General features: G+C 43.7%; 1 protein-coding gene across 9 annotated transcripts in view; it reads left to right on the top strand.

Moving 5' to 3' along the window:
* Window positions 1-26,888, top strand: part of SNED1 (sushi, nidogen and EGF like domains 1) — a 2,618,914-nt gene that overhangs the window by 991,762 nt on the left and 1,600,264 nt on the right. For 8 of the 9 annotated variants that reach the window (XM_078665627.1, XM_078665624.1, XM_078665625.1 and 5 more), the window contains 2 exons: window positions 4,274-4,390; window positions 6,686-6,802. The exons of the other annotated variant lie outside the window; for it this stretch is intronic. In XM_078665627.1, coding sequence (XP_078521753.1) covers window positions 4,274-4,390; window positions 6,686-6,802 — 234 coding nt within the window. The remainder of the gene's footprint in view (window positions 1-4,273; window positions 4,391-6,685; window positions 6,803-26,888) is intronic. 9 annotated transcript variants of the gene reach the window in all.

The raw sequence follows: 26,888 nt of genomic DNA, 5'->3' as shown, positions 1-26,888 counted from the left end.
TCATTTTCCATTTGCTCCATGCCACAGCTCCCCAATACTATGCACTTGCAGTGATATTTATCCATTTCTGTTTGGAGACCAGTGTCTCCGATCAAATTCAAAGAAGCTATAAGCAACTGGGTCATTGATTGAGGGGTGGTAACCCCACTCAAACAACAACCACAGTCCTTGTCAGGGTGAACCACAAAAGTCAATAAATTAACCTATGCTTAACCCTCTGGTAGCTTGGCACGAAACCACTCCGGCTTAACTTAGAGGCAACGTGTAAAGTATTTAAGCAGCACACAAACTGTAATGAAGTAAAAACACGGATAGTCATTGCTGTAGCGCAAAAAGCAGCTGGGTGGCTCGGGCTGACGTCTCTGTAGTGTGTAGAGCCAGTCGGATATCTGGACTTTCATTACTGGAGCTTAGTGTAGGCGATCACTGCAGGCTGTTGTTTCTGTAGCACGTGTTACAGATCTTGCATTGCCGGTCATCGCTGGTGGGCAAAGAGGCAGAGACTTGTCGCAAACTGGCACGTTCATGGTCGCGAAGAGCCTAAAACTTTAGGATTTTACAAGAGTCCAGGAACTTCTTGGCACCTCACGGAGATCAGGAACCCACTCCAGGAGAGACCAGCAGGGCTCAGGCAGGTCCAGTTGCAGGTCCATGCAGGCCAGTGCAACAAGTCGCTGCGCAGTTGCAGGGAGGCCTCTGGAGCTTGTTGTGTTTCTGTATCTCAGCAGATGATCTTGGAGTCACTTAGGTTGGTCTGGGATGAAGGGAGCAGCCCGAGACGGATGACTGTCACCAGAAGAATTGGAGAGGCAGGAGACGCTGCATCGACAATGCAGTGGAGCCGTGGGGGACTGGCTGTTTTTCCGCCCCTGAGGAAAATTGGTGGCAACTGAGATGGCGGTAAGATTTGACTTCCAAATGCTGTATCGAGGCTGAGGCCTGTTCCAGGCTGGTTATGAAACGCCTGAGTATTGAAAATAGCAGGAGGGCAGTGAGGAGACGCCGCTGAATCCTTAGTGATGTAAGCGAGCCGCTCTACCGTCTGTACCCGATGTAACTGGGAATTCGCGGATTTTCCTCATCTAGCATGGAGGTGCACGGAGGTACACCAATACTGGCTGCATGTGATTGTACAAGTGAAGGTGGGAACTGGCCTTCGAGTGGTGGCTACTCCAATACATTGTCTGTTGGGACAAGTACCGAAACCCAGAAAGAGTTAGATGGCGTATAAATTGCGGCTATTAAGCCTGGCTTTAGCAAGACGAAGGGTAGCCATAGCCTGGATAAGCAGTCGCTCCTCCTCGGTTGACGATTGGTTGAAGGATGTGCGCGAATGGTCGCTTGCAGAGGAGGTCCACATGAAAGCATGCTGGAAAGATGAGAAATTGGAAGAGGACATTTGCGTATGGGGAGAGCTATGCGAGGGATCTCTTAACTTCAGATATGAGTGTGAATGAACCGAGTGACTCAAATACCAATGTTATGTTCCATATAGGTACCCTAATATAGGCCTGGGTAACATCATACCCCTTCACCGACATTACCTCCTCTAAACTACACTATAACGAGCCTTTTAGGATTGAACCTTTACTTAGTTCTAGTCCTGGGTGCGGAAGGAGGGTTTCTCATAAACAACAGAGTCCTATAACTCCATCAATAGACTCACACACTATGAATGAATATTCATCAGGGTTCTTGGAAACCAAGTAGGGGCTACACCACCTTCCCCACCATCTCTACGTACACGGTTCATCCCATACGTCATCCTCAAATCCAAAAATGGCTAATACATGAGACAAGGGACAAAGGGGCCTTAGATACTTTCTGCATAAATACAGCACATCATGCTAGTGTTAGGCAGAGGAAACCAAGACTTCCAGGCCGACACACTGACCAGAGACGCTGAGGCTCCTGCATGCAGACTCTACAGCTGACAGCGGTCTGAACATCGCTCGCGGGGTGTCCAACTCGAGACCAAGAAGGGCTCGTACATTCTCACACTTCAGGTAATGGGGTTCGACTAAATCCTAGAGGGATTTTTGGCTTTACACCTACTCACATGCTAGGGATACTTAGGTACATCTAGATAGGCATCATAGGAGTACGCTCTTTCTTTTATCATGCATTTTATATTCACGTATGCATTTATGATTATTGCAAAATGGTAGGACTGTACTATCCATTTATTTTCACTGTACTGCTGATCATATATCTCTGCTACTGAACGGTTGTCGCAGCACATATAGTTTACACTAGAACAACTGTGCAATAAATCTTTATTGTAACCCGCCCGACTGTTTGTTCTGTGTAACTCTCTGAGACGGAATAAGTAAGCATGGGTGACTGATTAAAAAGTAGTACATTGTTTCCACGATCCTGAGGGATCAGGGTAGTCATGTTCTAAGGTTGCCAGAAACTATTCCCTATTCCCTCCCCGATAAGAGGAGAGACTAGTGGCACTGTGAGCTAGCTAATTAAAAACAGGCTAACATTTCTGGTGGGGGTGCTCAGAGTCAGTCTGCCACCAAACCCACAGTGCAAGTTATCTGAACACGCAGATTCTGTAGAGGAATATATAGGAACTACACTACACCAAGGAGAGAGGGTCTGCCGGTGAAGAGAGCGATAGCTCATAATGCCGCTATGTATAAGCCCCACTGGCATATGTATGTACATGTAACTGTATGAACTTGGAGCCATATGTAGGAAGCCTAATTGCGCTCGCATGTATAAGCCCCACTGGCATATGTATGTACATGTAACTGTATGAACTTGGGGCCATATGTAGGAAGCCTAATTGCGCTCACAAATGCTGAAATTCGCAGAATTTCAGTATTTGCGATCGCAATTTTGGGCAGTGTGCTATGTAGCACACAAAAACCCACATGCAAAATAAGGAATCACAAAATGTGCGATTCCCTATATTGCTATTGCATTTAAGGAATCGCAAATTGCGATTCCTTAAATGCAATGTAGGAAGCACCCAAGTTGTACGACTTTTGGCTTAAGAAATCGCACAATACCACCAACTTCAGGTTGGTGGTATTTTGCGATTTATTTGAAAAATTCACTTTTTGGCATTTTCCAAAGTGCCATGTGGGTCACATACATGCCCTTAGGGCATGTATGTGGGCCACATGTGCACACATGTCAATTTCAGGGGTGCAAAAGGGTGTCCGATTGACAACCCTGAAATTGGATTCTCAATTTGCGTTTCTCTAATTGAGAATCGCAATTGAGAACGTCTTCCCACTCATTCCTATGGGCCTTCTAGCCCATAGGAATGAATGAGAAGGTATTCCTTATTTGCAAATCGCAATTTGCGATTCGCAAATAAGGAATAAGTGGGATTTGCAATAAAATTTGCTAATCCTACCCACATTTCGTTTTGCGATTCTCTAATTGCGATTCCCTAAAAATCGCAATTTGAGAATCGCAAAATGAAAATTACCTACATATGCCCCTTGGTTATTGATGTATGCAAATATCTGAATGCCATGTGTCATGCTCTTTATGGTATATTGAGCTTGTCTTAGAGTGGAGTTGCCGCCCACACGTGTCAGCCCACTGTGTTGTTATCACAAATTGAAAAATAAAGTTTAAAAAAAAAAGAATGTTTATTGGGCTTCTCTTGTAGAAATCAGCAGCTTTGGTGATACTTCACTGTTACCCCTTTCTTTTTAGAGTGCATATTTTTTCATGAGAGCCTGAATTGTAGCCAGTTAATCTATACCCTAGTCTAGAAAGCAAGTGCCAAACCAATTGGGAAAGAGAGAGTGAAGTATCAATCCAAACTTAATTTGATTGAAATTGCAGTGTACCAACGTTTTCTTACCTTGAATAATATCACTATTTAGAAATTTTGTGAAGAAGATTACTTTAAAAAATATATATGATTTATGTTGCCTTGGTATGTGTTTCTCTGTTATCTTTAGTGTTGGGTAAAGTTTGTGGGAGAAAAAAGTTCTAGCCTTGTATTGGAAACACCTGATGATCTTGATCATCTTAGGCTCTTGTATGTGTTTGCAGCTGTTACATTTTCATTTAAAATGAAAACCTGGTAAAGAATGTTTGTTTGTTTAGCTTTAATCTTGAATAAAGGCAACTGCTTAATCATGGGTTAAACAGGACAGAAAACATTCTATATTAAGAAGATGTCAAGCATGAATTGAACATAAGGTGGGATATTTTCTTTCTGACATTGTCATGTCATAGTGTGATTCATGTGTGAGTAATGTGATTCATGTGTATGGTTTTCATGGTTTCCTTACAGAGGTGACAGCCACTCCCTGTAGCATAAACACTCAGTGCCCGGATGGCGGATCCTGCATGGAGTATGGGGGAACCTACCTATGCGTGTGTCAAACAGACTACAGCCCAGGCAAATACTGTGAGTCGGAGCAAAAGGGGGAAGAAAGGAGGCACTATATAGTAGCCTTACTGAGTATTTTCTTACCTAATAAATATAAATTGTAACAGAAAAACCCAGGACTGAAAACGTGATATCGTTATGGCATATGACAATCTAGCTTCTTTGTTAAGGGTAGGACTAAGGGCATAGCTGTTTAGAACGGATGCTTTCTAAATAATTAAGCATTTCCATTTAACCTGGCTATTCTGAGAGCCTCCCTATGATGACCTTGATATGTTATAGGACAAATCTTTACAGAGAAGGCCTATAGCTGATTAGGACACTACTAGTAAATTGAAAGGCCTACACTACGGAGGGGGATATTATATCTTTCTCAGAATGATTGAGAGGGCATAATGCTCCTAGTGCCTGCCTAAGTGGAGAATGCACATGGAGACATCTGACTATACCATTGAGGCGAAAAAGGGACGATGAAATGTAACCAGTTAATCTATACCCTAGTCTAGAAAGCAAGTGCCAAACCAATTGGGAAAGAGAGAGTGAAGTATCAATCCAAACTTAATTTGATTGAAATTGCAGTGTACCAACGTTTTCTTACCTTGAATAATATCACTATTTAGAAATGTTGTGAAGAAGATTACTTTTAAAAACATATATGATTTATGTTGCCTTGGTATGTGTTTCTCTATTATCTTTAGTGTTGGGTAAAGTTTGTGGGAGAAAAAAGTTCTAGCCTTGTATTGGAAACACCTGATGATCTTGATCATCTTAGGCTCTTGTATGTGTTTGCAGCTGTTACATTTTCATTTAAAATGAAAACCTGGTAAAGAATGTTTGTTTGTTTAGCTTTAATCTTGAATAAAGGCAACTGCTTAATCATGGGTTAAACAGGACAGAAAACATTCTATATTAAGAAGATGTCAAGCATGAATTGAACATAAGGTGGGATATTTTCTTTCTGACATTGTCATGTCATAGTGTGATTCATGTGTGAGTAATGTGATTCATGTGTATGGCTTTCTAAATAATTAAGCATTTCCATTTAACCTGGCTATTCTGAGAGCCTCCCTATGATGACCTTGATATGTTATAGGACAAATCTTTGCAGAGAAGGCCTATAGCTGATTAGGACACTACTAGTAAATTGAAAGGCCTACACTACGGAGGGGGATATTATATCTTTCTCAGAATGATTGAGAGGGCATAATGCTCCTAGTGCCTGCCTAAGTGGAGAATGCACACGGAGACATCTGACTATACCATTGAGGCGAAAAAGGGACGATGAAATGTAACCTAAGGTGTCTCCCTCACTGATACTGAGTTCACTGATCCTCATTAGTGAATACGACAGCCATTGTCCACGTATATGCAGATATTGAGCTGACTGCCCCCGGATATTGAAAACAGTATGAAGTCAGTGCACATTGACTCTGAGCTAAGTGTTTCCTATACTGCATCATCATTGGCCAAACATTACCTGACCATAGGCAGAACAGTCCTTAATAATAATATGTTATTTCAGCTCCAGTCTCTCTGATACCATTCTGAGTGATCCCATTCTTGAACTTGAAGGGCCTCGTGTTAATTAAAATTAAGGGGAAAGCATTATGGACTCACTGGCATCAGACTGAGTGCTCCCTAGTACTGCCACCGCATGAGCTCTATGCTCACAAGAACACTCTGAAATAAATAAATACATATATAGAACTAAAGAGATTCTTCCCAAAGCACGAAAGACTCCTAGTCCTCAAGATCACTGAGATTGAGCTGAAAGATCCCGGGGCAACGCCCTCAAAGTTTTCACATCCACTGGCACAAGGCAGACATCTGTCAGGTGCATCACTCGCACAGGCCCCATACTCACAGGCACTCACATCATAATTTCCCAGTGTGAACTCTTCTTAAGGCCCATGCTCATGGACAACCACATTGAGTGTTCACTTCAGGTATGCCCTTATGGGTTTGAAGGTTGCAGCATTGAGCTAATATCTTCCCAATAATATCATCTGAGGTGACCCAAACTGAAAAAATAGATGGAGTTGACAAGAGTGTCTTCCATGGATCAAAGGCTCACTAAAAACAAACTGACCTTTAAGCTTAACAATCTTTTCATACCCCCACACTGTTTACAAAAACGTTTGAGAGCCCTGGAGGCACAGGATAATGCATCATGCTCCTTGCTTAGCAAAAAAAGAACTCCTAGTCCTAAATTATAAGCCATTCCTTGGGCATCATCCCTCTTCTTTATCATAGCGTCACTTCAACTTTCCAAAATATTTTTTGTCTTTCACCTTTTTTCTCTTGTTCTTCCAGCCCTGCCATCCCCATGTGATTCAGAGCCATGTTTGAACGGTGGATCATGTGAAATTCAAGATGAGTCATACACCTGTGAATGCCCACGTGGCTTTAATGGAAAACACTGTGAGAAAGGTATGTGTCCTGTGATATAGGGATGAGCCAATCAAAATTATTGGAAGAAGTCATCTGTTAGGAGGCACAGGATGATTTGAATGTAGTAGGAGGGAGGGATTGAGGGTGACACAACTGAAATCATTGGTAGAAGAAACCATTAGAAGTGCTTTGATTGGCCTATGTATTCAATTAACATCGCTGGTGAAATTAAGAGAGAGAGGGACACAGAACGGACTAAAAAAGAAACAATACAAAATTGTAGTTTATTCTAACCCTGAGACATGCTCATATACAGATTTGTTAAATGTCTATCAGAAACACTCTGTGCCTCGTCAACCTATGAAAATGCAGATGTTGTGAAACACAAAATATATATATATATATATATGCACAAATACAACACGTATTGGCATATAGCCTTTATCGAGTGATTTGTGCCATCAATTTCCTTGAAAAATAAGGAGAAAGGTTCATAAACATGGAAGAAATACTAAGCATGCTCAAACTTATTGTATTTACAAAAACAATTGAAAATAAGAATTATTTATTTTCTTAATTCAGAATAGAATTTCTTTTTGCGGGATCTGAAACATGATTGTTTGACAGTGTCTAAATAATATATCTATAAGATCGATTGTTATAATCCACGCCTCAATAAAGTTCATTCAAAGATAAAATCCCTGAGAATGCAATGGTTCAGGTAAAAAATATGCTGGATTATCATGTCACATGTTACGATTCCACAATTAATCATTATTTAAGAATGACGGCAATTTTGCTAATATTTACATGTTTGTTTCGTAAGAAATTGCTATAACGATAAAACATTGCGCTACGCATCATAATCAATTTACAATTCACAGTGTGATTATTCAGCAATGTATACTCATTGAAAGTAATCTTGATTATAATCGAATGAAAATCAAATAAAAATATATAATCTGATCAAATTTCACCAGCCATAAATCATGTACTTATATATTGTGAATTATATACAGTTATATTTCAATCATGCGAGCGGGTGTAATATCACCCAATCCTGAGTAATGTACAAAATAAACTTTTATATACAATCCTGAGTTATGTACTCATAATACAAATATATTACTTGAGTAAATAAGGTAAATATTCAAAAGAATTTGACCAAGGATTTCAACAGTCAAAAAAAGAGATATGTACCAATCCTGCCTCCTATATTTATGATGTAGTAGCCTGAACTGATTGTTACTTCCCCTATAGAGGAACGGAAATAGATGTGTGAAGGTGAGTGGGAAACCAATATCTATGATTTTCATAATGAAAAAATATATATTGTGAACTATCTATAGTGAACAATTGGGAATAACCAGGATCATCCTTAACTGTACAAACCCTATTGATAATTTGGATGGGGTTCCTACCCAGCGGGACTTCTCATATTCCCATAGAAATTATGTGGCAGGAACAACTATATCAGTGACCCCCAGTACGGAAGGGGAACCCAGACTTAGCCCTTTGTTCTACTAAAAACATGTGATAATTAGAAATACAAATAGATGTTAAAACCATATTGGTAAAATGAGATTTCCTGTTGATGAAAAAGAATCATAATTCAGTTTCCTATGTGGGTTGCTAATTCCGCTCCACTATTGAGCCCATTGGGAGTTTTAGTATGGAGGTCAATTATGTATCTCAACTCTAATATACGAAGATGCTTCTCTCTGTCGCCTCCTCATATATGGGCTAAGACCCTATCTATACCATAGAAGTGCAATAATTTGCTGTTGCTTTGATGTTTATCAGCACAATGTCTAGCTACTCGGTAGCTAAGGTCACAATTGGTTACTGCTCGAAAATGCTGTAGTATCTTATTTTCAATTGTAATTTGGTGCTGCCGACATACTGGAGGCCACATGGGCACTCCAGTACGTAGACTACAAAGTCACTGGTGCAATTGAAGGGTTTGTTGATGGTCTGTATATATGCTTTCAAACTTTGGCTCAATTCTTCGGATTTGCTGGCGCTCACTCACGGTGCGGTATCCTGCATTCGAGCCATACCGCTTTCTATCAATCACAAATCCTTCTCTCCAGGGGAGGACAAATGGGTCGCACTCTCGTAGGTATTTTGCGATTTTTCTTTATTTTTGTGAGCTTATAGTTAGTGTAAAGGAAGCTGCCTTTACCCTAACTATGAGCTAACAAAAATAAAGAAAAATCGCAAAATACCTACGAGAGTGCAACCCGTTCGTCCTTCCCTGGAGGGAAGGATTTGTGATATATATATATATATATATATATATATATATATATATATATATATATATATATATATATATATATATATATATATATATATATATATATATATATATATATATATATATTGTGTCTCTCTTATCTCAGGGGTTGAGGGAGGACCTGAGAAAATAAATATTTGCCTTACCTTGACTGCCTCAAAGTCTGTGCCTTTTTCCAAGGAGGTCTCTGTGGAAGTTGGTTGGAGTTTTGTTTTATATATATATATATATATATATATATATATATATATATATATATATATATATATATATATATATTAATAGAACACATTATGTCGCACTACAGTAATACTGATTCCCAGGGCATTATTCACCACTATGGGAATAAAACTCTTGGAATCAGTATTACTGGAGAGTGACATCATTTGTTCTATTATTGTGGTGATGTTGGGGCTGGATTCCGCCCGTTAAAAGATGTTAGCACTATATATATATATATATATATATATATATATATATATATATATATATATATATATATGCAAGGCTCCAAACACCAGCCAGTTGCACACGTGAGCGGGTGCACGCCAAACGGGGGTGTACCCGTTGTATTTATCACAGCTACAAACATCCACGAACCGACTGTTCGTAAGGAAAGCAGCACACGCAGGGGGTGGTTCCACGAAGATTTTATTTGGGAACTTTACAGCATACGACGCGTTTCGCCAGAGGGCTTCGTCAAGATATGCAAAGAGCCGAGGCGCTCAACTCATTTAAATCAAAAATCTTACTTCCGCTACTATAATAGAAAGCAAAAAAGGACTATATACAGGGTCACAAATAGATCAGCCATCTTAGGACGGTGTAGTAAGATATTGGGATATCACATTCTTAGATTAAACATATGCAGAATATATATACACATAAAAACTTTTTGCGTGAGTCCCATCGTAAATAATCTGGGGATTGCATGAGTTATCACGCCCATAATGGGCACCAGTAATCCAATAGTCCTTCTTTCACATACACGCCCTGAATGGGCATACCAACGAACAGGTGAACAGTACTACATGTTGAGGTGCAGACAAAGTAAATCAAACACTTAGCGATATGAAAAGCCATGTGAGCACATATGGATACATGATTATGTTATACGAAAACCAGAGTGAAAATACTCTGAATCCAATGGCTTCTAGAGACAAAACTCCTGTAATTATGTGTAGATGCACCTCTAATGACATTGCCAAAATAGCAATCATAAATAATGCCCTGGATGGGCTAGTAAAATACTGCACCTGTACGAGGGAATTCAAAATAACAAGAGATGTAAGCACTAATTATAAACACAAAATTTACGATTCAGATATCCTAAAACCAGAAGTACTAAATATATGTATTGACACGAAAAGATACCAATCAAGAATACAGTGCTTATGCCATCACGGATGTCCATGATAAATAGAAATGCATGTAAATTAACCCAAATGAACTGAAAGTTCTTCATGCATATTGAGGCCATTCGGGTGTTTGCTCTGCAAGTCAATTATATATCTGGACTCAAGCCTTCGGAGTTTAAGAAGGCGGTCACCACCCCTGATGTTAGCTGCTACACTATCGATACAAATATATGCTAACAGATCCCTGTTACTATTGTGTTTCTTTTCGAAGTGCCTCGCTACGGGGTAGGTGACATCTTTTTTGGCAATGGCACGCATGTGCTCTAATATTCTTAATTTAACCGCATTGGTGGTACTCCCAATATAGTTTAAGCCACAAGGGCAAGTGAGACAATAGATGACATATGCAGTTGAGCACGTCAGGAATTTAGTGATCTTTTTCGGTGTTGAAAGACCTGGAACTTTAAAAGCAAGCGTCCGCTTGCTGTGTTTGCAGGCCTTGCACCGGCCACATGGATAGATGTCATTTGAGATGTCATCAGTGATGTCACTGACCATGTCATGAATGATGTAATATGTGACATCATCAGCAGTGGATTGCGGGTGCGCGAAATATAGTTAGTACAACTAACTATATAGGAGCAATTTCAATGGTATTTTCAATGCTAATTCCTAACTATATAAGGCCTGAAACCTATGTTTTTTCAGTGAATATATATATATAGTTGCCACGACGTAGCCCTCTGAGTCGACGCTGGCACTCACATCCAAAGCGGTGCGTCTTTTCTGGCAGAGCCACGGCGGTTTCAATCAATTGAAGTGCAGTTCTGCTGCCTCACGACAGTTTGAAACTGTTGTGAGGCAGCATAACTGCACTTTAATTGATATATATATATATATATATATATATATATATATACATCTGGCAGAGCCACGGTGGTTTCAATCAATTGAAGTGCAGTTCTGCTGCCTCACGACAGTTTGAAACTGTTGTGAGGCAGCATAACTGCACTTTAATTGATATATATATATATATATATATATATATATATATATATATATATATATATATATATATATATATAATGGCCATAACATGCATGTGATCAGATATATCCTCTCTTCCAGCCACATTTCCATATAGATAAAATAATGTACATCATATATTAGCTGATCCATTTAAGTATGCATCCATATAGCTTTAGTGAACAATCCTCTATGTGTATGTAGGACACTATCATGCTGTCCAGCCCATTTTAGTACACATACAACCACTGCAACCAATGCAATTTCCTTCCTACTTTTTCTACATAATGTATGCGCCACTCTAAGCCCGAAAGGATATTGTCTTTTTTATTTCAAAAAATAAAATGTGTAATGCTGGCGTCCTGCCCAATCGCTGGTGGTGCACAGAAACAGTGCTGCCGAAAGCACACATGTATCACAAAATATTCCAAGCCCCTTACAGAGAATAAAAACTGGCACTCGTAGTCTATGGAATCAAACCTGTTTATTGGGTCAGGTTACTAGCAAGAGTGTGACTTTTGATTGGAGTGCGGAGTGTGCTAAGGAATTTGTTTGTATAAAGGAGGAATTAAAGAAAGCACCATGTTTACAGGCTTTCGTTCCAGGACATGAAACTGTTAGTTTGACTGACGCAAGTGCCAAGGGCATTGGTGCTGTTTTGCTTCAGAAGAGTTGTGGTGAAGAGCGTGCCTCTAGATGTTTGAGAGGATCTGAACTCAATTACTCGGTAATTGAGAAAGAGGCCTTGGCTATCTTTTGGGCTCTAAGGAAGTACAGGAACTTGGTTTGGGGTATGAAGGTAAAAGTTCTATCAGATCATAAGCCCTGAAAGGATGTTTTCGCTAAAAAAGGTCTTGATACGATTTCTTCACGTATTAGAAAATTGATTATTTCTCTTCAAGAGTACGAGTTTGAAGTTAATTATATTCTAGGTGTGAATAACAATTCTGCACATTGTTTATCCCGGTTGGTGTATCTTAAAGAGATTGATCTGGAGGAGAAGAGTTTTGAAGATGAAGTTATAAACGTCTGTGATGCAACCTTGGGTGCTGTTGATGAAACAGAATGGAAGAGTGAGTTAATTAAAGATGTGGAAATTTCTAAGGTGACTGAGTTGTTGTCCTTCGGTAAAAACAAGCATCTAGATAAACCTTGGTCTTTGGTTTGTGAAGAATTATCTGTGATGGATGGTATGCTTATTCATGGGACAAAACTTGTTCCACCTCTGGGTATTCGTAATAAGTTTCTCAATCTCACACATGTGGGACATTTAGGCATTGTGAAAACAAACCAGTCTTTGAGGATGCAATTCTGGTGGCCAGGGGTGGAGAAAGAAGTTGAAAGGATGGTGAGGGATTGCTTTGAGTGTTCTGCGAGTGACAACATTTTGAAAACCAAGCAAATGCCCATGGTCTCCAGGAGACTTCCCCCTCATCCTTGGGATGAAGTCGCAATTGATATTGTTGGTCCTTTGCATGGTGTGAGTGATACATCCTATTTGATTGTTGTGGTAGATCTATATTCAAGATGGATTGAGGTGAGCTCAGTAAGAGATATTTCCTCACTAAGTGTGATAAAGTTTTTAGAAGAAATTTTCAAGGGAGAAAAGTGATCCTAATTTTTTTCTTTCTGATAATGGACCACAATTTTGTTCTTCAGAAATGAATACATTTTCATAGTTCATAAGAGGAGTTCTGCCTATCATCCAGAAACGAATGGGGCTGTAGAGAGGGTGAATAACACTCTAAAAGAAAGTATTCAATTAGCCAGGGCAAGTAATCTTTGTTGGAAAACTATTCTGCAAAACAGAATCACTGCCTATCGCATGTCTCCTCACTCAACAACTGGAAGAACTCCTTTTGAGTTGTTCAAGGGTAGAGCTTCAAACTCAAAGTTGTGTCCAGGGTGGATGGTTTTGAACAAAGCTTTGAAGAACAACGACATTGGTGAATGGAGGTGTAAAGAGCTTGATAAACAGAGGATGAGGAAAATGTATTTTGATGAAAAAAAAAAAAGTGCACATACGAGTGATGTGACTGTGGGGGACTTTGTTAAAAATCAAGTCACCTGTTGGTTGTCAACCTTGGTCTAAGGACACCAAAGTAAGAAAAGTTGTCAAAACGTTCAAGAATGCTGTGAAGACTGAAGATAGTAGGATTTGGAATAAAAGCAGACCTCACACGGCTTACATACCTGAACACATGGGAAGCCAGCGCGCTAGGTATTTTCCAGAAACAGAAACATTACAAAGTGCACCTTCGATTTATTTCGCTAGCCGCTTTACTAGCTAAGCGGAGTATAGCCATGCACTGGTGATCCCCCACAGGTCCCCCACTTGCTGCATGGGTGGGAGCACTACACAAATGGGCTGCTGCAGAGGAGGAGGCATTACGCGAGGAGGAGGTGCAGGGGATACGCAAGTACTGCATCTCCACGGAGTGGGCCATATTATTACACCGATTCAAGCAATCATCACCCAGTGAGGATCCGGGCAACAGCGCGCACACACCAACAGACCCACAACCACTAGCTCAAATCACAACTGCACACAACGAATCCTCCCCGGCGGCACAAACATAATGCTGATGGTCAGACGCACCACATATCAAATCACACAAGACGGCCACACGCTGGAGCCAGACCGATCGTAATCATCCCCTCATCTCCAACAGTACACAGTTGCATCGATTGGTGAGACTCATAACACCCAGATGCCACACCTGATATCTGTACCCAAAAATTCCATGAACCTTCCCCCAGTTATTATACCCTTGTTCTGTAGAGCATTTACATAGCCCCAAATACCACCGTTGGCAAAATGTCTATTGACGAGCTTCATATATAGATAGCGTTATACTATGATGTAGAAGATGAAGCATGCAACTCAATTGAATGTACTCGTATCGCTATTTGTCATTGTAAACTATAAATGCCAATAAAAATATGTAATTTTTTTTTTAAAGCAGAGTTGTTGTCAGAACCAATCCAAATTCTGTCTTTTTAAAGAGGGTCTTTCTGACACATGTTCATCATCAAATGGAGAAAAATTCCTCTCATACTGGATCTCGCACTTTACCTGTCAATATTAGAGTTAAGAGTCAGAGGGTGTGTAGACAACTTTTGTTTTTGAGGGACTATGTTTAAGTTCTCTTTGTTTGGTGGTTTATATCTTGTTTAATTGACCCTATCATGCTTGTCTCCTCTCTTCTCTTATTTTCATATTTTGTTACCTTGTTTAGTTCATTTTGCTGTAAAGAGGGAAGATGTGTGACATCATCATGGGTTCCCTTTGGAACCGAGATATGTTGAGAGTTCTTTGTGTCAGTTGGAGATTAGCTGTTGGTGGGTGAGGTGAATAAACACGTCTTGAGACTTAAACTTATCTATTTGTAATTATTTTATTGTGGAAGACTCCATAGTTACCCCGGTTGCAAAAACACAGATACGCATTTCGGCAGTACAACTGCCTTACTCAATCTGTAATCCACCATTTTGATGCTCCATTTAAACTTTAAAAACCATGAACATAGAAAATATACTACTTTTTTAGCAGTAGTTGGTTTAAAACATATGTGACAGTGTACAGCCTTTAAAAAGAAATGTAACACATTCCATATGCTTGATTTGAAAAGTAGCAGAGGACTTGAATTGCACTCCAGTCCAGGTTTTGACTATACTGTTATGTTGTGTGATGAAACATTGCAATACAAAACATTCATCACAGAACTGCTCTCAGTTGTACTGACCGGGCATTATTTTAAATAAGAATTTTTTTTGTTTTTTTTGTTTTATGTAAACTAATTCTGCCAAGCATATGGAATGTGTTGCATTTATTTCTAAAGGCTTTACACTGTCACACATGTTTTAAACCAACTGCTGCTAAAAACGTACTATATTTTCTATGCTCATTATTTTCAAAGTATAATGGAGCATCAAAATGGTGGTTTATTGAGTCTTCGGCCAGACCACCGGGATTCATACCAACCTTTCTAAGTCTGTGCTGTTTCCAGTATGTGGTCATCAGGGTAGAAGACGTGGGCAGCTCAGTTAACACACGTGACAGAGGGATTCCAATACCTGGGTATATTTATGTCTCCTTGACCAAAGATCGCATTGGTACGCAACATTAATCCACCTCTTGCTGGCCTCCGGGACTAGACAACAATATGGTCATCCCTACCTCTTTTGCTGTATGGGCGCTCAGCGATTTTAATAATGGTATCTCTCCCCAGAGTGCTTTATCAGCTACAACATTTCCCGTATCATCTACTGCGTTCATGGTTCGCACAAATAAACACCCCACAAAATAAATTCCTATTGGTGGGGGGCTGTTAGAGTGGCACTACAGACCTGTGTGCAATCTACCTACTGCGGCAGCATTGGTGCGGCAGACGTATATTCATACTATGCGGCTTCTCACCTATTGTTCATTATCAAATGGGGGTACAATACACCTTCAGATCCAGCATTTGCTCTATAACAAGCAGCAATGGAGGGGGTTCCCCTTCTCCAGTTATTATACTGTGCACAGAGCCTCGATTTTCTACCTCATGCTAGCAATACAACGATTCGGTATACTGTTCGGCGAATGGGGTGCCATGGGCGTCTGACTCAGGCAACACCCCTGTGGCATGGTACATACTTACGCTTGGTGGCAACATTAAAGGGGTTCCACCAGTGGGACATGGTCCACATATCCACACTGGGGAACGTTATGTGGGGCACTACCCTAAAGTCCTTCCAACAGTTGCAGGAGGAATTCCATCTCCATAAAACCCAGTTCTACAAATACCTCCAATTGCGTCATGCTCTCACCCACATGCTTCTTACCTTGGGCAGCCTTCCAGAGTTCCCTCCCCTAGAGCGTCGCCTCCTCGTGGGAGATTTGGGTGTCCACAAAATTCGACAGATGTACCAAACACTGACACCACATTCCGCTACGACCCTACACACGACTAGAAAGGCGTGCCAAGACGATATCCCAGACCTGACCAACGATGAAGGGCTGAGGCTATAGCTAGTCCCAGGATGCTGCGGTGTCCTCTAGATACCGTCTCATCCAATTTAAATATGTCCATCGCATTTATTACACGGGCTTCCATCTTTCGAAGATGATGGATATTGCATCCCCCCAGTGCTTACGCTGAGAAAAGGAGGAGGGGACGTTTTTCCACACAGTATGATGCTGCACCGCAATACAGCCCTTCTGGCATAAAGTCTTGACTTGTCTAAAATAGGTGCTGTCCTGGGATCTCCCACACAACCATAGACTGTTTTTACTTCATAGCACTGATGACAAAGGGGGAAATCGATACAAACAACACCTGCTCTTCCTTTGTCCTCACTATCGCCAAGCGAAATATTGCTCAGATGTTAAAAGGGACCTCCCCCCAACAATAGGGAAATGGCAAAATTAATTAGACAAATGTATGGGTGCGCTATAGTGGTTTTCCAGACTCAGGGCTGCCCGAAGAAGCATAGCAAAATTTGGTCTAGATGGGCTACATACTGGGGGATAGACCTTCCCCCTCTTCCTTCTCAAACCTATTGATAAGCAGTCTTCATCTGACGTCCTGGGCCATAACAAACTTCATATTGTATTCTTCATCGTGGCGTACAAAGATACTTAAACATGCTCTTAAATGTGGGTGGTGTGGAAAGGTCTGCGCAAAGCTCTTGTTTTTGTTGTTATATAGGCAAACTGTAGCCAATTATGTTTCCAAGCGTGGTACTTTTCGATTATCCTTTCTTAAATTGGTTTATGTCAGGCAACAGCCCAAGCGGTACCATAAAAACTCAATAACATGTTTTTAAAAAAAAATGGTGGATTACAGATTGAGAAAGGCAGTTGTACTGCCGAAATGCGTATCTGTGTTTTTACAAACGGGTAACCTGACCAGTAAACAGGTTTGATTCTCTAGACTACGAGTGCCGGTTTTCATTCTCTGAAAGGGGTTTAGAATATTTTGTGATATATATATATATATATATATCTCCCAGGAATCCATCCTACTCCAGCAGGAACCGAAGAAGAGGCACGTACACATGGCAGGTAGGAATACGGCTAATTTATTGTTTTTTAGGTCTCACACGACCCTGCTGCAAAGGTAGAGACGCGTTTCGCCTGCAGCAGGCTTTATCAATAGCAGTCACCGCGGGGGGAGAGGCAGTGCTTTATGCGCGGTGACCACGCCTCCCCCTCACTCGCGGCAGCTGCAGTGTTGATGGTGCACCCTGGGGGTTGTAGCCCACTCCCAGGGTGATGAGGCAGTTCCCAGCTTAGGTGGCAGCACAAGAGCGTCCCACACATCCCACTACCAACAGGGCGATGGGGACAGCAAAGGAAGGTCTCCCCGCGGTAAGTACAACAAGGCACAGCTAAAAAAAAGTCTCCCTCGACCCTTTTTTGCAATATGCCTAGTTGTGGATGTTGAACCCTTCTAAGCTGAGTCCAAGGTTAACCTATCAAAGCTATCCATTTTTTAAAACTAGACATCGAGACAAATCTAGGATGGGGGGGACTTGTGTGTTTTTCACCAGGTTATGTTACCCAGAATCCCTTCCAAACCTCAAATTTTGAATAAAAACATATTTTCATCAAATTTCTGTCATAGAAACCTCTGGAATCTGCGTGGATCCTCAAACTTTCACGCAAAATGAATTCCCCATATATGTATTAGTTTAATCCCCATAACATGTCTAAACCCTTACTAGACCTTAAAAATGCATATCCCTGAACCTTGAAAACCCCTTAAATAGCCCCCTTCAGCACTACCCATCACTAAATCCCCCTTACTCCTCCTTATCTCATAACCCTAAAAAGCCCTTACTAACCCTTACCACTACCCATCACTAAATCCTAACATCCATTACTACTCCTTACTATTACCCATTTCTGAATCCTAAAAACCTTCACTGCCCCTTACCACTAACCCATCCTTGAACGCTAAAATCCCTTACTGTCCCCTAACACTACCCAGTCCTGAATCCTAAAGGCCTTCACTACCTATCTCAGAGTCCTAAAAATCCCACTTAACAACACCAATCATCACCACCTCTTAAACGCTTATAGATGTAATGCGTTGTAATTTACCGTAACGCAGAGGTAAATCCTTTGTAGTGTTTGCGATGTAGTCCCTCATTTTACGGGATGCGTTGTCAAGGTGGACTACTGCTTTTACTCCCAAACCGTATCATGCACAAAGCTTCATATCATCTAATTACATGTACAGATGTGTTGATGGTACTCTGAAACAAATTGTTTCTGTTCACTTGAAGCTCTGTCCTCACTTTGACAGGCAACCAGAAGAAGGCTGTAAATACACCATTCTAACAGAGGTCAAGGAAGGAACTGTTAAGCTTCACATACAATGGACACAAAAGGTAGAGAGGGCCTGAATGGGCAGAGGAAGGATACACTGGAAAGAGTGTGCATATGCATGTGTGAGAGATAAATAAGGATAGAGAAGATAGAAAGTGTAGGGAAGTAAGAAAGAAGAGAGTAACATAAAGGAAAGAAGGAAAAGGACTGAAAGAAAGGTAGTAAATTCACAAAGAAGGGTTAACCTTTTCTGTCATAAACCCCGAATTTGAAAAGATCAGTTGTGGGGTCCTAACATATCTTAAGATAATTGTAGGATCCACACCCCGGTAAATTAGTGGGATCCTTGCATATCTTAGATATTTTAGTAAGATCTTCACCCACAGGTACCACCTGTGGCATGCTTCATCACTTGATCCTCACCCGCTACACCTAGTGGGAGTGGGTGGACTCAATGTAGTTTGTAAGTTGAGCTCTTAACTGAAAATGAGGGTTTTAAGTGTGAATTAAAATTGCCTTTCAGATCCTAACTCTGTTGTATTATTGAGGTCCTTTAGCAGAGTTAAAAAAGGAAAGATGTTTCTGGGTATTATGAACAGTAACATCAGTCGGTTGACATGTTTCAGCCTTTTGTGGGCCACCATGGGTCAGCAGGCTTTCTTCAGGACTAAAAACTATGTTCAATCCCTACAATTCATTGTTGACAGTACCAATACTTTACCAATTACACTTAACATACTGCATGAAGCAGGCACTCAACACACAGACCATAAAGGACTATTTCCTCTTTATAGTCTCTAGATTTGGAAAAGAAGATAGAATTATATCCCTTCAAAAGGGTCTTCTCTTGCCCCCTTACATTGAATTGCCTCATGCTTTTGCAAAACATGCTTTGCATGCGCATCAAGACATGCAAACACGTGAGGTCACCCCCATTACGCTCACAGGACCTCACCCTGTATACTGAGCAACAGTTAAATATATTTATAAAGCACACAAAATAAAGAAAACTACAGTGACAGTGTACAGCATTAACACACTATTGCTCACAAGAACAGTCTGTCCTATGACCTGTATGTAACATATATTAGTTAGCCATCTATGGCAGCGGAGGTGGGTTATCCCTGCAGTCACACAGTGGGGGAAAAGGAGAATATAAGATGTAAATCCAATTTGGTAAATCTGCATTTATCCTACAGTTCCTGCTGGTCCCAAAATGCAAATGCCAATAAGACTTCCTAGATCAAGGGACATTGTTCTCCCTTTGCACCTACTAGGCTCCCCACATTCCTAGGATGTTAGCAGCTTGCGGGCCGAGCTGCTTTTAAATGGAGTACAGATCCCAGTGGGGTACCTCATGTGACCCGCGAGCTCCACTTTTCCCGGGGGCAGGGAGATGTAGTGCTGCCCCCCACAATCCTGATTAGTATCAGGTTGTGGCCATTAAGCTTGTTGTTGAGTCCCAGAGAGTGATGTTGTTATTGGAGAAGAGGGCGGAGTAGTCCCATCTTTTGATCTCCATGTGCCACAAGTTGACTGAGAAATATTTTCCCGCCTCCCGCGATCCTAATTAGCATCAGGTTGTGACCATTAAGCATGTTTTTGAGTCCCGGGCGTGATGTTGTGATTGGAAGAGTGGGTGGAGTAGTCCCATCTTCCAGTCAATCCTGCATACATAATTACATGCTGTAATGTACTTCTGTACCCTGGTTTTAAGCCAAGGGGTCACTGGTGTATAATGAGAAACCAGCAGTTACCGATCAGGCGCCCATGGTCATATTTTCCTGTTAGGGTGTATTGGTGCATTTGGGAAATGTACTTTCAACATCTCTTACTATGCTTTATTCAATATGCATATTGTTCAAATTGGGAGTATCTTTGTTGGATGACCTTCAAGTGTCTTTTAATTGCGTAAACCCTGTTGTCGGGGTGTCGTTGCGCAGTGAGGTGGGCTTGAAAATGCTTATTGTTCATTACTTTTTTACTAAGGCGCAGTGTAGTGAGTCATAAAAGAGTATTGTACAGAGTTCAACATTCACATCAATTCCGGGGTCTGTGTCATTACAAAATATTCCACTGTGGGATGTCTTCATTCAGTCCTTGTTTATGTGTCAACGGTTACAATATGGAACTACTCTGCCCACTATTCCAATAACAGCATCACTCCCAGGACTCAAACAACAAGCTTAATGGCTAAACCTTATACTAATCAAGCTCACGGGAGGCAGGACTACATTTCCCAGCTGCCCTGTGACACGCGGACATCAGAAGGTGGTACTGCCCTGCCCTCTCTTCCGATAACAGTATCACACCCCAGACTCAGCGACAAACTTAATGGGCACAACCTGATACTAATCAGGATTGCGGACGGCAGGACTACATTTCCCAGTCGCACCACATCATGTGACACGTGGAACTCGCAGGTCATATGATGTCCCTCACTGAGATTCATAATCTATTTAAATACGGTCCAGCCAGTGAGCTGCTAACAGCCATGGCGTGCGGGTAGCCAAGTAGGTGCAAAGGGAGGACGATGTCCCTTGAAGTATGTCTTGGGGGCATTTGGATTTTGGGACCAGCAGGAACTAGAGGATAAACACAGATTTCCCAAATAGAACCTGCATCTTATTATCTCCTTTTTCCTCAGTGTGTGACTATAGGGATCACCTGACTCAACTGCCTTATGAACCCTAACTAATATTTGCTACATGTAGGTCATAGGACAGACCGTTATTGTGAGCACTTGTGTGTGCATGCTGTACACTGTTTGTCAATTCATTTTCCCTTATTGTGTGTGCTTTATAAATGTATTTTAATGTTGCTCAATATACAGGGTGACGCCCTGTCAGTGAGATAGGAGGGTGATCTCACATGTTTGCATGCCTTGATGCACACACAAAGCATGTTGTATAAAATCATGAGACAATACAATGTAATGGGGAAAGAGAATACCCCTTTCAAGATATATAATTCTATCTTCATTTCACAAACTAGAGCTTTATAAGAGAAAATAGTTCATTAGGGGGCTGTAGGTTGCATGCATGCTTCATGTTGTATATTCAATGGAATTGGTGAAGTGCTGGTAATGCCAATGATGATTCTAGGTATTAAACATAGTTTTTGGTCATTAAGAAATCCTGCAGTCCCTTAGTGGAACACAGAAGGCTGAAACATATCAACCCACTGATGTTATGGGTCATAATACCCAAAAAAAATCTTTCTGTTTTTAACTGTGCCAAAGGACCTCAATACTACTGCAGATGTAGGATCCGAAAGGCAATTTTAATTCAGACTTTAAATCCCTAATTCTTAGTTAAGATCTCAGCTTATAAGGGGGCGTGGCTTGGCCGGCTGCAAGATGGCCGCACACTGGGTGCGCTCTGCCGGCCAAGCATCAAAATCCGCCATAATCCCGTCGACATCCCTACCTTTGTTGTGCTTCCAAGCTGCATCCTCGCTCCCTCTTCAGTGCGACGCTGAACCATTGCGCTGTTGTTGTCTGGACGTGCTCGGAGGCGAAGCTGCGCCACTGCTCTTGTGACACGGGGCCTCCGACCTCTGGCTTACGAGGTCGGGCCTACTCCACGTGGGATTGCCTCTGGGCACTGGGCATCGCTGTGCACTGATGGGCCACGTCATTGCTCTGCCTGCCGGGCCTCGAGAACGCGATATCCGGCCTCCTCCAGCTGTGGCGGCTATTATCGGCTGGGCATCTCTGGACTCTTCCCGGGGCCCTCTGGTGAGTGAGGTGGACTCTGTGGCTTGGAGGGCGGGGTTGGGGGCTCGTGGGCCGCTCCACCCGTCCTGCTGCGCTGCAGGGAGGGCGCCGGCTGGTTGGTTACCTCCTGGCCGTTTCGTGCGGCCGCCGTAGATGCCTGGGTCCGGGGCCACGAGCGGCGGGCCCCCGCGAATCCCTGCTCACCACTGCTACAGTCTGGTTAGCTCACCCCTAGGCGACAGTCAGCTCTCATTGCTGCATGGGCGCTGCATGCTACTCTCTGTGCCCTACCTGCCCTTGCCACTAATTTGGCATCCTGGTCAGGAGATGTACCTCCAAGATTGGGCCCTGAACATGGTGAGACCCCTTTGCCTCCTTGCCTGCTCCTTTGTCGCCGCCGCCTGAGCTGGCCCTCATGACACCACTACAACCACACCTGCTGCACCCCTGCTTACTGCTGCTTCTGCCCTTGTGAGCTCACTGGGACTGCCTACACCCTGCTCTGCAGCTCCGTCTGGTGCCTGGCCTCGCCTCACTGCTCTGGCATTCCTTCACGGGGTGTGCCCTGGCCGGACCATCATCTTCAGAGTGTGGCTGCTCGGCTTGGTGGCTAGTTGTGCGGAGTATCGCTGCCCTTGTTCCTTACAGGGGCTCACTCTCTCGCGACTTCGGAAGGGCCCTCATACGACTCGCATTCTTTGGGAGGGCCGGTATTGGTTGGCTGACTGTATTGGCCTGATCTGCAGCCTGCTGGACATCCTGATTTGCAACCTCGGTAGCTTGGTGCCTCGAGGGGTGCTGGCCCGGAACGTGCCATCATTCACCCATGCTATTCCCCACTTCTGGGAGCTTCACGTTCTCTATTCTTTGTTCCCTAAGGTGCTCCTGGCTTATCCCTGACAGAGTATTGAGCGGAATCCACCTACCCCTCGCTCCCTTCTGCTGCCGGCCGTCGGGGGCTGTTGGGCCTCCGGCTCTTCTTAACTACTCTGGGCCGCTCCTCGACTGCTGGGGCCCTCCACCATGGGGAAATACGATCCAAAACAGCCCAAGATCGCCTTCGAACTCCGGAGGTCTTCTCGCCAGGACGTTGCGGGTTCCGAGGGTGCTGACTCTGCTGTCAACATGGAGGCCCCCCTGACCCGTGAGGACGACCTTAAGGCCATCATGCTGGACGTCAAGTCCACGGTGACGGGTATTGCTGCCCAGCTGGACCAACTCTCAGCCCACTTGGACACAGTGTAGGCCCGTGTTGACTCCCACGACAATCCGATTCTACTCGTTGAAACCAGGGTCTCGGACTTTGAGGACGCTGCAACGCAGCACTGGCAGAAACTACTCCAGTTGGACAAGATCCTTGCCATTATCCAGGATAAGAACGAGCATTTGGAGGCCCGTTCCCGGCGGAGCAACCTCCGCATTACGGGCCTTTCAGAGTCCACAAACATTTCCAGGATGGAGGACTACGTGGAACAGCTGATCAAGGAACTATTCGGTGACGTCTTATCCTCGGTTTTCATCGTGGAGTGAGCCCATTGTACTCTTGGTCCCCGTTTCGGCCCCGGTCTGCCCCCACGTCCTATCGTAGCCGAGATCTTGAATTACCGGGACGCCATCCTTCGTGCTACACGTGACACGGGCACTATCACCCAGCAGGGTAACGCACTCTTCTTTTACCCAGACTATACCCTTGCCGTCCAAGCCGCACGGAGAGAATTCCTCCCTGCTAAACGCATTTAACTAAAGCACAAGGTCTCCTACTCACTGGCCAATCCGGTGAGGCTGAGGGTCCGCCAGGGCACAAAACACTCGTTTTCCCTGACCCCAGAGAGGCCCTGGCATTTGCCAAGAGATTAGACAAGGATGCCCGCTCCTCCCCTTCTACATCTCAACCCGATGGGACGAGACGTGCACACAGTACTGGTTCATTGACGTCCCCCCTTTTTTTGAATGATGTCTGACACCTCTACTGCTTGGCCACCCTGCTCCTTTACAGGGGCGTATGCCTAGCCCTGCCATGCCCTCACGGGATGATTCCCTCTTCTCCTACTGTTCTCTCCTCTCCTAGTTGTGGGTTCCTGGGGTGGGGTGGGTGGTCAACTCAGCCTGTTTGGGGAGTTGGAGTGGGTGCAGGGTGGTTGGGGTTTTCTGGTCTGTGGCTGTTATGCAGGGATGTAGTGTGGGAGGCGGGGGGGTTGTGGGATGTTTTACTCCTCTATTAACCCTTTGCGTGCTGCCATCTGACGCAGCCCCGCCCACCCTTTAGAACGCCCGCACCGTGGCGGAATACTGCCGCGGTTAAGACGTTAGAGAGGCGGCTTCAATTTACCGCCATGTTGCTCAGTATCGTTTTTGCATGCTTCACCATTGACACTGTACTGTGCTTTTTGCTTTGGCCATTCGCTTTTAACGCCGCAGGCTACGTTCCATTGTGCTCTTTGACTCGCCCTGCTCCTGCTCACTGGGCTTGGTTTGTAGGTCAACCTGTAGCTCTCCTGTGGTCCCTTCCTTCTTGTGGTCTGTCCTGTGTTGGGCTCCCATTGTTCATTGCAGTGATTTGTGCTCTAGGCCTTGCCTGCCCGTTAGTTGCTTGCACGCCTCTACTTTACTGCCCCGATTGCATATCTCCCCGTGGGATGATCTAAGGTGTCTGCCCCCCCCGCCCGCCTGGGTCACTGGCCGCTGCTCTCCTTCTCTCCTGTTCACTATGCGCGCTGTGCTCCTCTGCGGGGCTTGTCGCCTGCGCTGCGTCATACTGCGTTCATTACTGTCTCCTTATGGCTGATGTAGTATGTTGGTCCTGGAATATCCGGGTCTTGAATGATCACCGCAAAGCCCGACTGATTTATTCCCATTTACAACGCCTCAAAGTCGATATATGTCTCCTGCAGGAGACGCACCTGCTGCCGGGGACTATCTCCAAACTCCACTCCAGGTACTGGGGGGAATCCCATTCTGCCACCTACTCCTCATATGCTAGGGGCGTCTCTATTTTGATAAGGCGGGGCCTTCCTTGGCAGACTGACAGGGTGATCCTTGATCTGGAAGGCAGTTATGCGATTCTTCATGGCTTACTACTGGCACAACCTGTTACGATCGCCGCGGTCTATGGCCCCAATTGTGACGATGCAGACTTTTTTAATCACGTTTGGCACCTCATTTCCTCTTGCGGTCCTGCGACGCGATCCTTTGTGGTGGGGACTTTAATGTTACCCTATCTGCGACTCTGGACCGGTCGGGTTCCCATACATCTCATCTGCGTGCTGCTGTAGCTCTTTCATCTATTCTAACCGATAATGCCCTTTACGACGTTTGGCGCCACATCCTGATGTGCGGGAGGGCACTTGCTTCACTGGCGCGCTGGGCTGTTGGTCGTGTATAGACTTTGGCTGACCTCCCGGGGCGTTCTCTCCTGGCTCTCCGACGTAATGCACATGGCTCGCACATTTTCTGACCACGCACCAGTCCAGATCCGTTGTCGCCCTCCTCATTCTCTGCAATGGGCCTTTACTTGCCTCCTTCCCCCTAACGCCCTCCGGGACTCTGTCTTCAGACATCCAGACCGCGATCACCAATTACTTTCAGCTCAACGTGGGCACGGTGGAGTCTGCTTCCACCCTATGGGAGGGATTTAAGGCCGTCATTCGTGTTAAGTGTATTTCTAAGCAGGCAGGCGTCCTTCGATCTATTCGTGCCACGTTGGCAAAGCTGGAGGAGGAAATCAAGGACCTGGACGCCGCCGAGGCTGTGTGCCCCAGTCCTGAGACACTGGCGCAGTTGCGTCAGAAACACACTGAATTCTCCGATGAGGCTGGGGGCGAACTGTCCTTTCTGGGCAGGGAGGACCGGGCACGTCGCTTTGGTGAGGGGGACTGCCCGGGGCGTACTCTAGCCAACCTTCTTCGCCCACAGCGTGCCGCTTATGTCACGGCCTTAAGTGATGATGGCCCGGACAGGACTACCTCCCCAGAGGACATTAAGTCCCGCTTTCTCGACTTTTACTCACAGCTCTACTCCACTGGCACTCCACTGGCACTCCCCTGCCACGGGAGGATTTTGATCAATATTTCGATTCTATTGCAGTGGTCTGGTTGGAAGACTACCACCATAAATTCCTGGATGAACCGCTCTTCAGAGAAGAAATATTGGCAGCCATTAATAGTTTACCCAGGGAAAAGGCCTCTGGATTGGATGGCCTGCCTGCCTCTTTTTACAAAACATTCGCCGATCTTCTGGAACCACATCTAGCTGCAATGTATAACGACTCGTTCAACACTGGCTCCTTCCCACCTTCCCTGCGCGAGGCACTGATAACCCTGCTTCTTAAACCCGATAAGCCTTCCGACCGTCGCGACTCCTACCGCTCCCTTTCTTTCATAAATATAGACAACAAAATCTTTGCC

Source organism: Lissotriton helveticus, chromosome 11 (genome assembly GCF_964261635.1).
Source record: "Lissotriton helveticus chromosome 11, aLisHel1.1, whole genome shotgun sequence".
In the NCBI taxonomy this organism is placed as follows: domain Eukaryota; kingdom Metazoa; phylum Chordata; class Amphibia; order Caudata; family Salamandridae; genus Lissotriton; species Lissotriton helveticus.
Note: the sequence above shows the minus strand (reverse complement) of the source record. Positions and strands in the feature narration are given on the sequence as shown.